The 12,775-nt window shown below is 33.6% G+C and overlaps 1 protein-coding gene across 2 annotated transcripts in view; it reads right to left on the reverse strand.

The window, feature by feature from the left end:
* Positions 1-12,775, reverse strand: part of LOC126776071 (ETS-like protein pointed) — a 125,428-nt gene that overhangs the window by 15,172 nt on the left and 97,481 nt on the right. For both annotated transcript variants that reach the window (XM_050498340.1, XM_050498342.1), the window contains 2 exons: positions 10,690-10,893; positions 10,486-10,614 (listed from right to left, as the gene is read on the reverse strand). In XM_050498340.1, coding sequence (XP_050354297.1) covers positions 10,486-10,614; positions 10,690-10,893 — 333 coding nt within the window. The remainder of the gene's footprint in view (positions 1-10,485; positions 10,615-10,689; positions 10,894-12,775) is intronic.

Genomic DNA, 12,775 nt, shown 5'->3' on the forward strand with positions numbered 1-12,775 from the left:
ATGGCGGCCGCACACCGCCCGCTCTCACTACACTCTATAACTTCATTGCACTCAATCACTATTTTAATTATTTAATTTATTATTAAAAAAAAAATCTAATTTATATATATTTTTGTATAAAGTTGATCGGCGGATTATTGCTTTATATAAATATATCGTAATATTTTTTCGAAATTTCGCAAGAAGTAAGCTGAAGATCCGGTATAGCTACGAGACGATTTGAAGTGTTAGAATTCCGAGATATATTTCGTAGCACCGCACCGCTTGGCGTCTAATTGCCAACTGAGCTTTCGGTCTCGGGCGGATAGAGAGAGGGCGGCCGCGGAAAATGTGCCGAGCGGGGACGAAGGCAGCCGAGCACAGCCGACGTAGACCGAGGGCACACGAGCGACAAAGCACACCGCGACCTGCCATGCCACCTGCTACAGCGACCAACTGTTGCGCGACCGTTGATTTTTTGCTAACCACCCGTAGTGTCGTGAAAATTAACTAAACACCTACGTGAAAATAACCATTACCTATGAAAAATAAACTCTCTACAAGATCGCGTCACCTATGTCGTGCATACAATCTGTAACTTGTTAATTAATAGCAAACAAGGTAACATAGTTTACGAGGCATTTTCCCTCTCGCTTATCATTTAAGGAAAATAGTATTAGCTAACTAATATATTTATATGTCGGTAATTAAAATAGTTAAGTGGCATAACAAACATAAATAGTCACACAGAAGTTTGAAACGGTTTTAAAAGGTAAAAAGAAACTACTCCGTTTAATTACACGCTTCAGCTAACGATACAAGGTTTTTGTTTTAGCGAGACATGTTTAAAATTTAAATATGACCCATTTGTCGTAGACAACTCACGCATAATAATTGTGCAAAAAACCAATCGTATTTATTTTGACAGAAAACCTTTTTTGATACCATTATACGTAACATTATGATATAAAAAAAATAGAAGCTCTTTAAAAGCAATCAAAAAAATTAAGGTCAAGTTAATAAGTATAATATTAAACATAAAAGTAGTGATACTTTTTTATGAAAAAAAAAAACAATTTAAGATTTGAATTGTTAAGGTAATTCGTTTGACAGAGACGACGTAAATCGTAATAACGTATAATGATTATGACTTATGACGCATACACGACCTTGGCGTTGATTCCTATTGTTTGATAGCCGACTTACAAAACGGTTTAATTCAGATCTTAGTTCGTTTCTTTTACGTAGAAAAGATTATTTACCCTCCACGAGGCATATTGCTTTTAAGTGCAGGATGTTTACAATAGCAGGTAAGAATTGAGACAGATGTTGAGTATTACTTTCTGATATCAAGATGAGAGGCGAATTCGATTCGGTGGGAGGACACGGGCTGGAGGCGGCGCTCGGAACCGGGTCAAGTTACAGGGGTGGATCTATAAAGGTCACAATGAGAAGGGGACTGGAATATTCCAGGATAATAGACACCTGAGCACGTGTACTGCCGGATATTGAGGGCTATTGTCTACCGGAGGAAGCTTTTTCGGCTCAACGAAATATCCGATCTAATTTTTTTTTATTTCTTCAACTGTTGTTTTGTGTTGTGTTGTGTGTATTTTGAATTAATAATTTTTTTTTATTAATTTGTTCCGATTCCCTATTATTCATGATATTGTCTTAATAAATAATGTGCTATACAACTAAATATACAATCACTAGTGTTTGTGTATATATGGTATGTATATACAAAAATAATAATAATAATAAGTATATACATAATATATCAATAAAAATAATCTATGTATATATTTGATAAAATATGTATATACATACCATGTTACATGAAAATTAGAATGAAATGTGCAATGTCGACAGCATTCTGTATTCTATCATATTATAAGCTTCTATAGTAAGTTTTGTATTGCTGCAAGGAGCCGGAGCGACATCGGTGCATCGGGAACGCCATGGCGGTAAAACACAACCGAGATTCAATTAGCGAGGGACGCAGGGCGAGGAAATGGCGCGGGAAATGAGTTTTCGATATTTGAATAAATGTGCCGCGGAAATAAACACACACGGGATATTGTCTTTGCTCATCTAACATAATCACATTGTCTATGCTTTTACAAGGAAATTAAAACTTTACATATTTCCAGCTAGAGTTATTCGAAAGTAGTATTGGAATTTAGTCTAGTATATTTGGGTCATGCGATGTACATAGCATGCATAAATCAAAGGTTTAGTATATATATATATATATATATACATATATATATACTAAACCTTTACTTAAACTTTGTACTATGTTATTTGTCTATTCATTAGCCATATTTTACTAGGAACCAGCGCAGGCGGCATCAGAAAAGAGGCGAATTACGTATGGCATCAGCGTAATATCGATCGCAAAAGGCAAAGTAATATTAAAATACCGTGGGCTATCGATATGCACAAAGTCATTCGAGTGGCGGCGTTTAAATTTAAAAATACAATTTACCGAGGAATTCCCTGCTTTGAATTACATTAAGTGTAAACAATAAAGCGCTAGTGAGCGTATCAGCCGCGGCAGGCGACGGAAGTACACGATAAACAATCTTTTTTAGATAAAACACTGAAAAACAGTCCATAAATTTATTCAGCTGCCCGAGACCACTTCATTCAGAGCTGTCAACGCGACGCCAATACTGCGTTTTTAATACCAATGTACGGAATAGCAATACCAATGTACGGAGCAGCATAAATTACAACAAATATCGATGATTCTTACAGAGGATGACAGCACAAAAGATTTTTTTTTAATATTCTAACCTTTGCACTAATTAAAAAGCACAGCACATCCGGTGGAGACGAATACACGAAAACGATTAAATTCTGATTTAAAATTCAATTTTTATGTTTGCTATTAGTACGGGTCTAAGGTTAGCATCGTTTCCTGCGATTTTAGGGATATGCACAGTTATTTCTGACGATGACAATTTTATGTATTTTTTATTTGTAATTATAGATAAAGGTATATTTTAAAAGCAAATTGAGTCCTTTGAAGACGGCTATTATGGTTTTTTTCAAATGAGGAACAACAGTATAGCTTCTGACAACGTGGCAAATGCTGTTTTTAAATTGGAGCACGCTCGGGACGTCACTTCCGGTTTAAATAATTTATTTCTCTTGGCCTCTATCGTATGACGAGATGGTATGAAGTGTGAGATACGACATTTATCCACGTTTAAATTCGGAACAATTTCTCAGAACATTATGATTGTGACATATTATTCTATATATTATTTTCTCTCTCTACCTTTTATAATAAAATATTATTTAATATTATTAATTTTAGCCATCGCAACATTGTTAAATATTTGCAAATATTCTATTGTTATAAGAATTTGTGATTATATGTTTTTCATCCTAGTAGCTGATATGAAAATTTAAATAGCTTAACTTTAAAGTTTGTCGATGATAAGAAAGCACAACAATGGAGATGACCCGTGTCAAAGGCTGGACACAGTTGTGACAGCAACGCGCTATCGCAGGGCCGGTTGCGAAGGACAGCGCCCACGGCGTCCGCTCCGCCCCCGCCCCCGCATTCACCCCACAGATAAGATATTGACATTTAAATATAAGCACTACATTTTTTTCATGGATTGTCATCTATCAACCGATAGCTCTTGTAAAAGAATTCTTCAAACTTTTTGCACCTTTTTAGTATTATTATGTTATTATTAGGTTATACCTAGGTATTCGTATAGATGATAGACAATGATGTTATTGCTAGTATTTTTTAAAGCAATTATTTCTTTATTCTGAATTAGGACGTTGATTTATTGAATCGATCGAAGAGTCAAAATCAGTGCCACCTAATAACGAATAATGAAGTCTCACTAAATATTTGTTTTTGTGGGGGACTCGTACAATTGGAGTAGAGAGGGCCGCAAATAAGGCAATTAATTGAATTCGGCACTTCAAAGTCGCCGCCGGCGGGCTTTGTCGGCGCCTGAAGCCGTGGTGTAACACGACGCTTATATTGCAGATTCTTGTGAACACCCTTTGAATGCATCAGATTTGCTAAAACTCCTTCACCCGTCAATTCCCACACCTTTATTAGAACGTTAGGATCGAAGGAAGATGCGAATACGGGAACAAAGACTACTACTTATGTTTCACAGAAGTACACCTGTGAATAAAAAAAAAATACAAATCCATAATCGTGTACTTAAAGGATTTTGAAAGTGACTTTATCAAGTTACTATTTAATTTAACCTGATCTGTGGAAGAATATTTTTATAAAACTAAAATTAGTCTGAAATTACAATTGTTCTACATAAAGTTTTCAATTACGTTAAGGCCTAGTGGAAATGCACTTATTTGCATACAAAATAACTATCAGTAACAATGAGCCCGCCAGTCTCGTTTAACTGAAACATACTCAATGGTGCGGCGATAATTCGTTATCTACAAAATACCAAGAATCGCACCAACGTTCTATTTATTTATAATTAAAATATATTTTATCTGGAGTTTCCATAAATATGTTATTTTAAAATAGGAAAAAAATATATTACTTATATTAACTATTGCACAAAATTATGGTGTAACGGGTTTTTTATTTGTTTTTAATTACAGTACGTATGTAAACTAAATTTAAAATAGATAGGCCTGAAGAACAAAAAAATAAATTTAAATACATTATCTGTGGGATATATTACACTTTTTTTTAGTTCACATGCTGAATTTATTTAAAACGAAATAAAACTTTTATTAGCCATGAAACGTTATCTGAACAGTGCATACAATTTGAACGAAAATAAAATGAAATGGCGACGATAAGAATCACTTTTGAATATTAAATGCTTTTGTGACTGAGCACAGGGTCAAGGGGATAACCCTTTATTCGAATATTTGGAATATCAATCGAATTACTTCGGGATAGAATCAAGGACGCCTGAAATAGGTGAATGGTGAAGAATGGCCTCATTGTACGGGTACTTCGCAAGTCCTTGTTAAGACTTTATTGAAGGACAAGGCCCCTTAAAGACGGCGTTCAACAATATAAAAACAGACGTCGAAAGGGCAAACCCCTTGCTCTTTTAGTGTGCCAACCCTTGGGGTTAATTCTTTAGAACTTACCTGGGTTTGTAAGTATGTATTATGTCTTTTTACGCCATATTAAAATAAAGATTATTATATTATATACTAGGTGGGACCTGTCTAAAAGCGTAAGGTTTATTTTTCCGTAACAGCCTGTGAATGTCCCACTGCTGGGCTAAAGGCCTCCTCTCCTCTATTTGAGGAGAGGAGGTTTGGAGCTTATTCCACCACGCTGCTCCAATGCGGGTTAAAGGTTTATTTTTAATCATTTTGAATGACTCAAGTTGCTTTAGATGATTATAATCATAGATTATAACACAAAAAATGTATTGTGTTATAAAAAATTGATGCTACTATCTTAAGACAATGCATAATATTATATATAATTATTAAGAGATATTTTTAGATAAATGAAATATATACTGATAAAAATTACAAACTAAATACTGGCATCTCATTCGACGGGGTTGAATTACAATTCCGATTCTCTGGGCGAAGTGAATATTACTCGAAGGTCTAAGTTGTTTTTTTTATTATCATAAATTAGCTCTTTTTGTGTTAATAAACGCTTAAAGTATGTATATTTAGATTTGCACTTTTGATGTTATATTTGAGTTTTTGTTCTAATTCATGTTTTTCGTTTATCTAGTAGTGCGCTTGTTCTAACATCCTTTGTGCTGATTTTCGTAATTCGAAATTTGTAAAGGTCCCGCACGTGCGCATGAGTGTGTATCGGGTTGCACCGGAAGCGGGTTGAAGTACAATGGCTGCCGGATGTGGCCGCTCGAAACGACACGTATCTTTTTATTGATATCTTAGAAAGCTCAATATTTTCCCTGTCCACACTCCAGACTGAAGTTTCTGTGCCACGTAAATGATATTGAATTATTGATCTCTGAAAGGGGCACGTGTTCTCGTATTGAAGGTCTTTAATAAGTGGGTGAATGGAGAGTACAACTATGCGTTTTCTATTTGTGTATAATTTTTTATATGATTACGAAGTGAGATAATATTAAGCAAACAAATTCAACCATTTTTTTATAGAAATCGAAATTCGTTTTTTTTTTATATTGTAGATATCGTTAAGACCTACATACTATAATTTGTGATTAAAATTAAAATCATATTATTAAAAAAAAGGAACGCCAAGAAAAAAATAATACTTTAGACTTGAAATTATTAACGGAAAACGTTAGCGGGATACTTTTATTTAGCTATAAGCTTAAACGAAGATGTTGATTTCGTAACAATATGTTAAAATAGTTAAATACATTAATGGAAATTTGTTAAATGTTTTACTTTTGCACATTTTCATTGTAATTCAAGAAAGAAATAAATAAAATATATCTAAAAGTGATATTCGAGATTACCTTTCTAAATTACATAGAAAATGTGAAGTGAAACTACGCAGTGCGTTTATGTATCACCTCCACGCAGGATACGAGGCGTCAACGCTAGATTAACTGCCCATATCATTTATGGAAATAAATTAAAATGATTGGTCAGACTGAGCCACGTAGCTCATAAACTCGCTAATAAGGATGAGTCGTGATTTATGTCTGATATGCAAGGGTTTAATGATGAGATGCGGTTAATTATGCGCTCATTAATTCATGAACGGTTAACAGCTTTATGAATGAAGAAACATTTCAATGGTGGTATTTTTAATCGTACTAGATATGGCTTCATTAAAAGAGATGCATAACAGGTTTTGTTACTCGCACCGGATGTTTGGCAAGTGGCTGAAATCCGAAAAAGCGTCTACTTGTAGGAGATATGCACTTATTTGGAAATTTATAATGGAAGCGATGTATACCGATGTGGCTCGACTGTTACTTCTAGGTGTTTAAAGTTAATATCTGTGTATTTAGTGTAGGGCTATTATTATGACCATGAAATTTATAGAACTAGGCCTTTTGCAGTAAGAAATTTCGTAAGGGTGTTCCGAGGCGCACATCCGGCGATTAGTGGCGAGTACGCAACGCGAGGATGTGCACTGCGATCGTCTTGCGACAGCGCGGATGCGCGCACATTGCGCACATAGTCTACGTTGCGCACATACGCCGTATGCCACGCGCCTTTTTAATATACTGCAATTGCTAAATATTCAGTATACGCCATTTTGTACACTAACCTTCGCGTTGTCGGCCCACTTGCATTACTTTTCAACGCTCGAGTTGGTGCGAGGACACGAAATGCCTCGCGGATTAACATCGATATATTAGCCTTGTGGCACTTTTTATTTGATAAGGCGATAAAATACTAATGTTTCAGGGGTAAATTAATATGCAATTACAGTCTATAATTGCTTTCGAAATGAGTGTTACAAAACACCTTACAGTTATGGTAAGGCTTGAGAGTATTTTAATTAGTTAACAGCAAGACGACATATGTATGTACATGACATAAAACAACATGAGTTTATAATATTTAAAATAAAATTTAATATTTGATGAAAAAACAGTTGGTGTTTTTAAGCTGTTTTTGAGATATATGGATACGTACATTTTGCAGTGATGTTTGGTAAGGACTCACCGCGCCACACCATGAGAGATTCCAGCTCGGTAGAGTCCCTGACTCGAGAACTCGGGTGTAAGAACATATCTTAACCAGAGTCAAGTTCTCCCATATTTGTACACGAACACTTTATACAGTCGAACGACCGATTTTTGATCACTTAATAAAAAAAGTTATAAATATGATATCAAGTTATTAATTGAACTTATATTTTAAGGAAAAAATTTTTTAAAGTGTATCGACACTTAATAAATATTATATTCGTAAATGTTTTTATTATAGAACCAAGCGAAACGTAACACTATATGAACAAGAGTAACGCAACTAAGTGTTAAAGTGTTTAAAAGAAAATAAAGAGCAGTGAACACAGAGTGTGGCTGAAGACTGCACTGCCCGTCCTTAGTGGTGAGAGACGGTGAAGTGGTAGGGGGTTCAACTTCACCTTCAAACAATCGCTGTTACCTGAACGACCCATCAGTTATAAACAGATACTTAATATTTCATGTAAAATATGCATACTCACATAGACAACTTTTACGGAATTACATTTTATCAGCTATCGACAAATTGTTGAGAAATTTTCATACGTTTTTAATGTCAAATTCGATCGTTATCTAAATGATTTTGGACACAAAATAAAATACTTTACCATACATCAACAATAATTGTATGTAAAGAAATGAATTATATGACTTTTCAAATCAAACATATGTATGGATTGGATATGTTTTAAAATTTACACATTTTCACCTGTTTTAGCATTTATTTGTTCTTCAATTACTATTAATCAAAGTAAAATGAATTACTGATAGATTCGTGATCGTGATATATGTAATTACATCATATTATATTTTTATGTTTTATATAACGTAGAATGTTAGATAATGTATAATTTTATTCTAAAAATAATAGAAAACAAAGGCGTTGAGAGATTGATTATGGTTTATATATTTGTAAGTTGTAACAGAAGACTTAATAAACAAACTTAAGTATCATGTTCGCATAAAGTTCGTGGACGTCCAACATCAAAGAGTGACTCTTAAAGCAGACCCACTAATAGCGTAATATTTAGAAATAATATAATTAACACAATAACATAGACATCTAAAGAAAAGATGTTTCATCTCTGTTTTATTTGTTGACAGTTGCGGTATAATTTTCTTTGATAAAACATCCATTGCTACATTTTCTAAGGTAAAGATTTTTATGATCGATGGAAGAAAAATATATAATCTTTGTCGTTTTGTTTAAGTGTATGAAGAGAAAATGTAATAATATATATTTTTTTAACTTATAAGTAACTGATAAAAAAGCAAAAGTGTAAATTAAAATTAAATGTTGCATATTTATCGCGTTACGCTAGTGTGAGTTCGTTATGAAAACGGTAAAGATGACACATGTACTACAAGACGATGGACCTCGGATCGGCTGAAAGAGAGCGGAAAAACTGCGCCAAGGTCGCGGTTTGCTCACACGCCCGCCCGACTGGAACTATGATATGTATGATGCTCCGCAATACGAAATTATAATCACCTATGTTTACTGCCAATATAATTCGATTTCCAACTTATTTGTAACTATTTATATAGATATAGATAACATAATACGGTTGTCCATTGAGACGTGAATTGAGAATATAAATCAACTTGTTAAGCGAAAGCTCACAATAACAATACAAATAATTCTTTAATTTAAAAAAAAAATTTCAGTTGTAATAAATAAATAATAAATATTTTTCTTATTACTGAAATTTATGACATTGTCATATTATATAGAAGTAAAAGCGTTAAAAATGTATCCTGGGTGTTTATATAGAGTAATATGATAGATGTGTAAAACAGAGTCAACGTGTTAACCAGTTGTAATGCGCAGACCACCCGTGCTAACTGAAGAGGGCTTCGTGTCTCTTCGTTAATTTATTATTTCAGTAGCGTTCGTGGTGCCGACGCAGTCAAAACATCCCGCGCTATGATTTACAGCGCAATAAAAGTGCTTTTTATATCAAATGGAAATGGCCTTTATTCCTGAAATTACGCAGGACAACAAGATTATATAATTTTGATTAATTTCTCTGGTATATATTTATAGCAAAACTTTATTGATTTTAGACGCATATTAATTTATTATATCATTTTTTTTTTATTTAATAAATTTAATAATTAATAATTGCATTTTTAATATTCATGCAATTGACATTTGGAATAGTTCAATATCCTTACGATTTACTTATTGGTTTAAATAAAACGATTCTCGTTACTCCACCCCCAATCAGTCTGCTCTAAAGCATTATACCCATACAGCATGGTACACCAATAGTAACATTACAAAGCATGTTTTACAGTAGTGTTATCGTTTCGGGGGTCGTAACTAGTTCGTAATTGTTATCGTGAATGGTACTTTAATGAGAGCTATATCGCTTATATAAATACTCTCTTATCTTACACTATAGATAATGTCTGAGATAACGTGATCAGAATTTCGGGTTATAGTAATTAACTAATTAGTTTTTATATAATTGTGTTTCCCACGACGATAACTTTAGTTTACGATAGTAATCATAGCCTAATCGACTTAAGAATAGCTTTATCGTATGAATAGTTCTGATTTTAATGTATTTAACATTATAGCTATAACGATTTTTCGTAAATATATGCAAAATTTAATTACTAAAAGCTTTTAATCTGAAGAAGGAAATTATTACTGTCATTAAAATATAATAATACCATCTGTATGTTAGTTAAAATGTTATTATAATTTAAAGGTTTAGTCATAATCACCGACCATAATTATAATATTTGTCATGTATAATCATTGTTCTTTTATCCGCGGGATACTTTATTTAATCATTTTTTTATTATATAATAAAAATAAAGTATAATATATGTAATATAATGTTGGATTTAGACTTACCAGTGTTGTTGTTGTTATTGTAGTGATGTGCTGGCGGAGGGATGTAGTCAGTGAGCTCAGGCAAGCAAACGTTGCTTTCATACATATTTGGCGGCACGTTAGCGAGCAGAGAACGCTCTTTCTCCACATCTATAAAATAAGCTTTAGGTTACACAAACACGTATTAAAAACGATTTGTATAATAATTTATCTGGGAGAAAATACCTTTTTGTAAAATCTCTAAGTGTTCCCACAATATGTCACCCATAAAGGCTGGAGCGCGTGCGACAAACTCTTCGCGGCCCATTGCACAAATGTCCTTGCCTTGTGCGCGCGCAAACTGTTGAAGTGCGACGCCTTCCAGGGAGAACTCTCGCGCAGCCCAGCGCAGCCATGCCGCCACTGCTGCCTCGCTCCATTGCCGTGGATCTACGAACCATTACATAACTATTAGTACTAACTCCATATAATTATTTTTTTAAATTAACCTTTTTTAGTGTACAAATAACATTAAACATTTAAGCTATAAAAAAAACTATCATTCTTGAGAATATAATTTTTAATCTATGATATATAAGCTTTATATTTATATATTCGATAATAGAAAACTTATAACATTAACTTAATGCACGATTATGACATGATAACCCTTAATAGCCGATAAAAAACAGTGATCGAGTGAAGCAACTTCGACAACAATTAGGCGGGCGGGCCGTTGGCTAACACCGGAACTTGCCTCACGCGGGAAACAGCGAGACCTTGGAGCTCATCGCAGAGTCGCAGTAAAAAGTGATTTCTAATGTGGATTTTCATGTTGTTTTAACAAAAACGTTTGCCGTTTGGTCTAATATGTGAATGATTTGTTTTATTATCTGCACTTATCCAGGAATCTTAATTTTTTAAAAATTTACGTGTTACATTCATACTGTTTAATGTCAAAGAAAAAAAATTAGGACATACAACTAAAACTTTTTGTACATCGTTTTTTTAATGATAGAATATACCATATTACGAAATATCTTTTGAAAGCTTTAGAAGAATTAATTTAAAACGATCGAATACACGTATTAATATTATTTGCCTTTTTTAAGAAATTAAAAAAATACTACAAAAATGCTGGGTTAAGGCCTCCTCTCCCTTTTGAGGTGAAGGTTTTATAGCTTATTCCACCATGCTGCTCCAATGCGGGTTGGCAGAATACACATGTGGCAGAATTTCAATGAGACATGCATGTTTCCTCAAGATGTATTCCTTCACCGTCTAGCACGAGATGAATTATAAACACAAATTAAGCACATAAAAAATCAGTGGTGCTTGTACGGGTTTGAATCCACGATCATAGGTTAAGATTCACGCGTTCTAACCACTAGGCCATGCCACGATGCGTGGTATAATATAATAATAAATATGAACATAGACAGCTATAAAAATACATTTATGAAAACTGAATTTAAGTTTTCTAAAATTTCAATGAAATCGCTTTAACTTATAACTAAATTAAGTTAAACTGTTACAAATCACTGGAAAACGTTACATAGAAAACGTTTCTACTAAACGTTATAAAAGTAAAAAGTTTGTTAATGAACTAAAATGTTTGGCATCCACTCTCCAGTTAGTTGAAACTTTCTGTTCTAGAGATTTATCGCTTGATAGAGATATTTCTAGTTAACGGCGGCACTTTGAAAACATTTTTAAAGTAATCAAATATTGCAAATTTTTTAACGGAAGATATTTCAAATATAATTTTGTATATGCCGCAAATATAATTTCTATCAAAGTGAAATTCGAAATAAGAACATACGATATACATTCGTGTGCTCATTTATTTTTTACATAATTTAGCAAACATTCGCTGTATATGTAGGTACGTAAAAACTGCCGATTTCTTTCCACTCTTACGAATGTATCACAAAACGTCGCAGAAGCGGCGATCGATGCAAATAGAGTTATGTGTTACTATGTTACAAATTGCGGGACGGGTCGGTACTTGAGTTTTTCCCCGAGCGAAAAGCGGGACGAGAGCCGACTAATAATAAATAATTAGTTTAATTACGGCTTTTAGTGGCCGGCCGCCTGCGGGACTCTCTGTTTACGTTACTGTAGACTTCGACCCTGATTGCGAATGACTGTTCAAGTTTTACATTTGTATAATATTGTATGACATGATTTGTACATGTGTATTGATAAAACAATATTTGTATTCTATCTTTTATTTTTTAATTTATATTTCAATTCGTTGGTTTTTAACCAGAACTAGTTTAACAACCGTTATAATTGATTGCGTGTTTTTAAATGTAGAACATGACGTGTA

This window comes from Nymphalis io, chromosome 19, assembly GCF_905147045.1.
Source record: "Nymphalis io chromosome 19, ilAglIoxx1.1, whole genome shotgun sequence".
Classification (NCBI taxonomy): domain Eukaryota; kingdom Metazoa; phylum Arthropoda; class Insecta; order Lepidoptera; family Nymphalidae; genus Nymphalis; species Nymphalis io.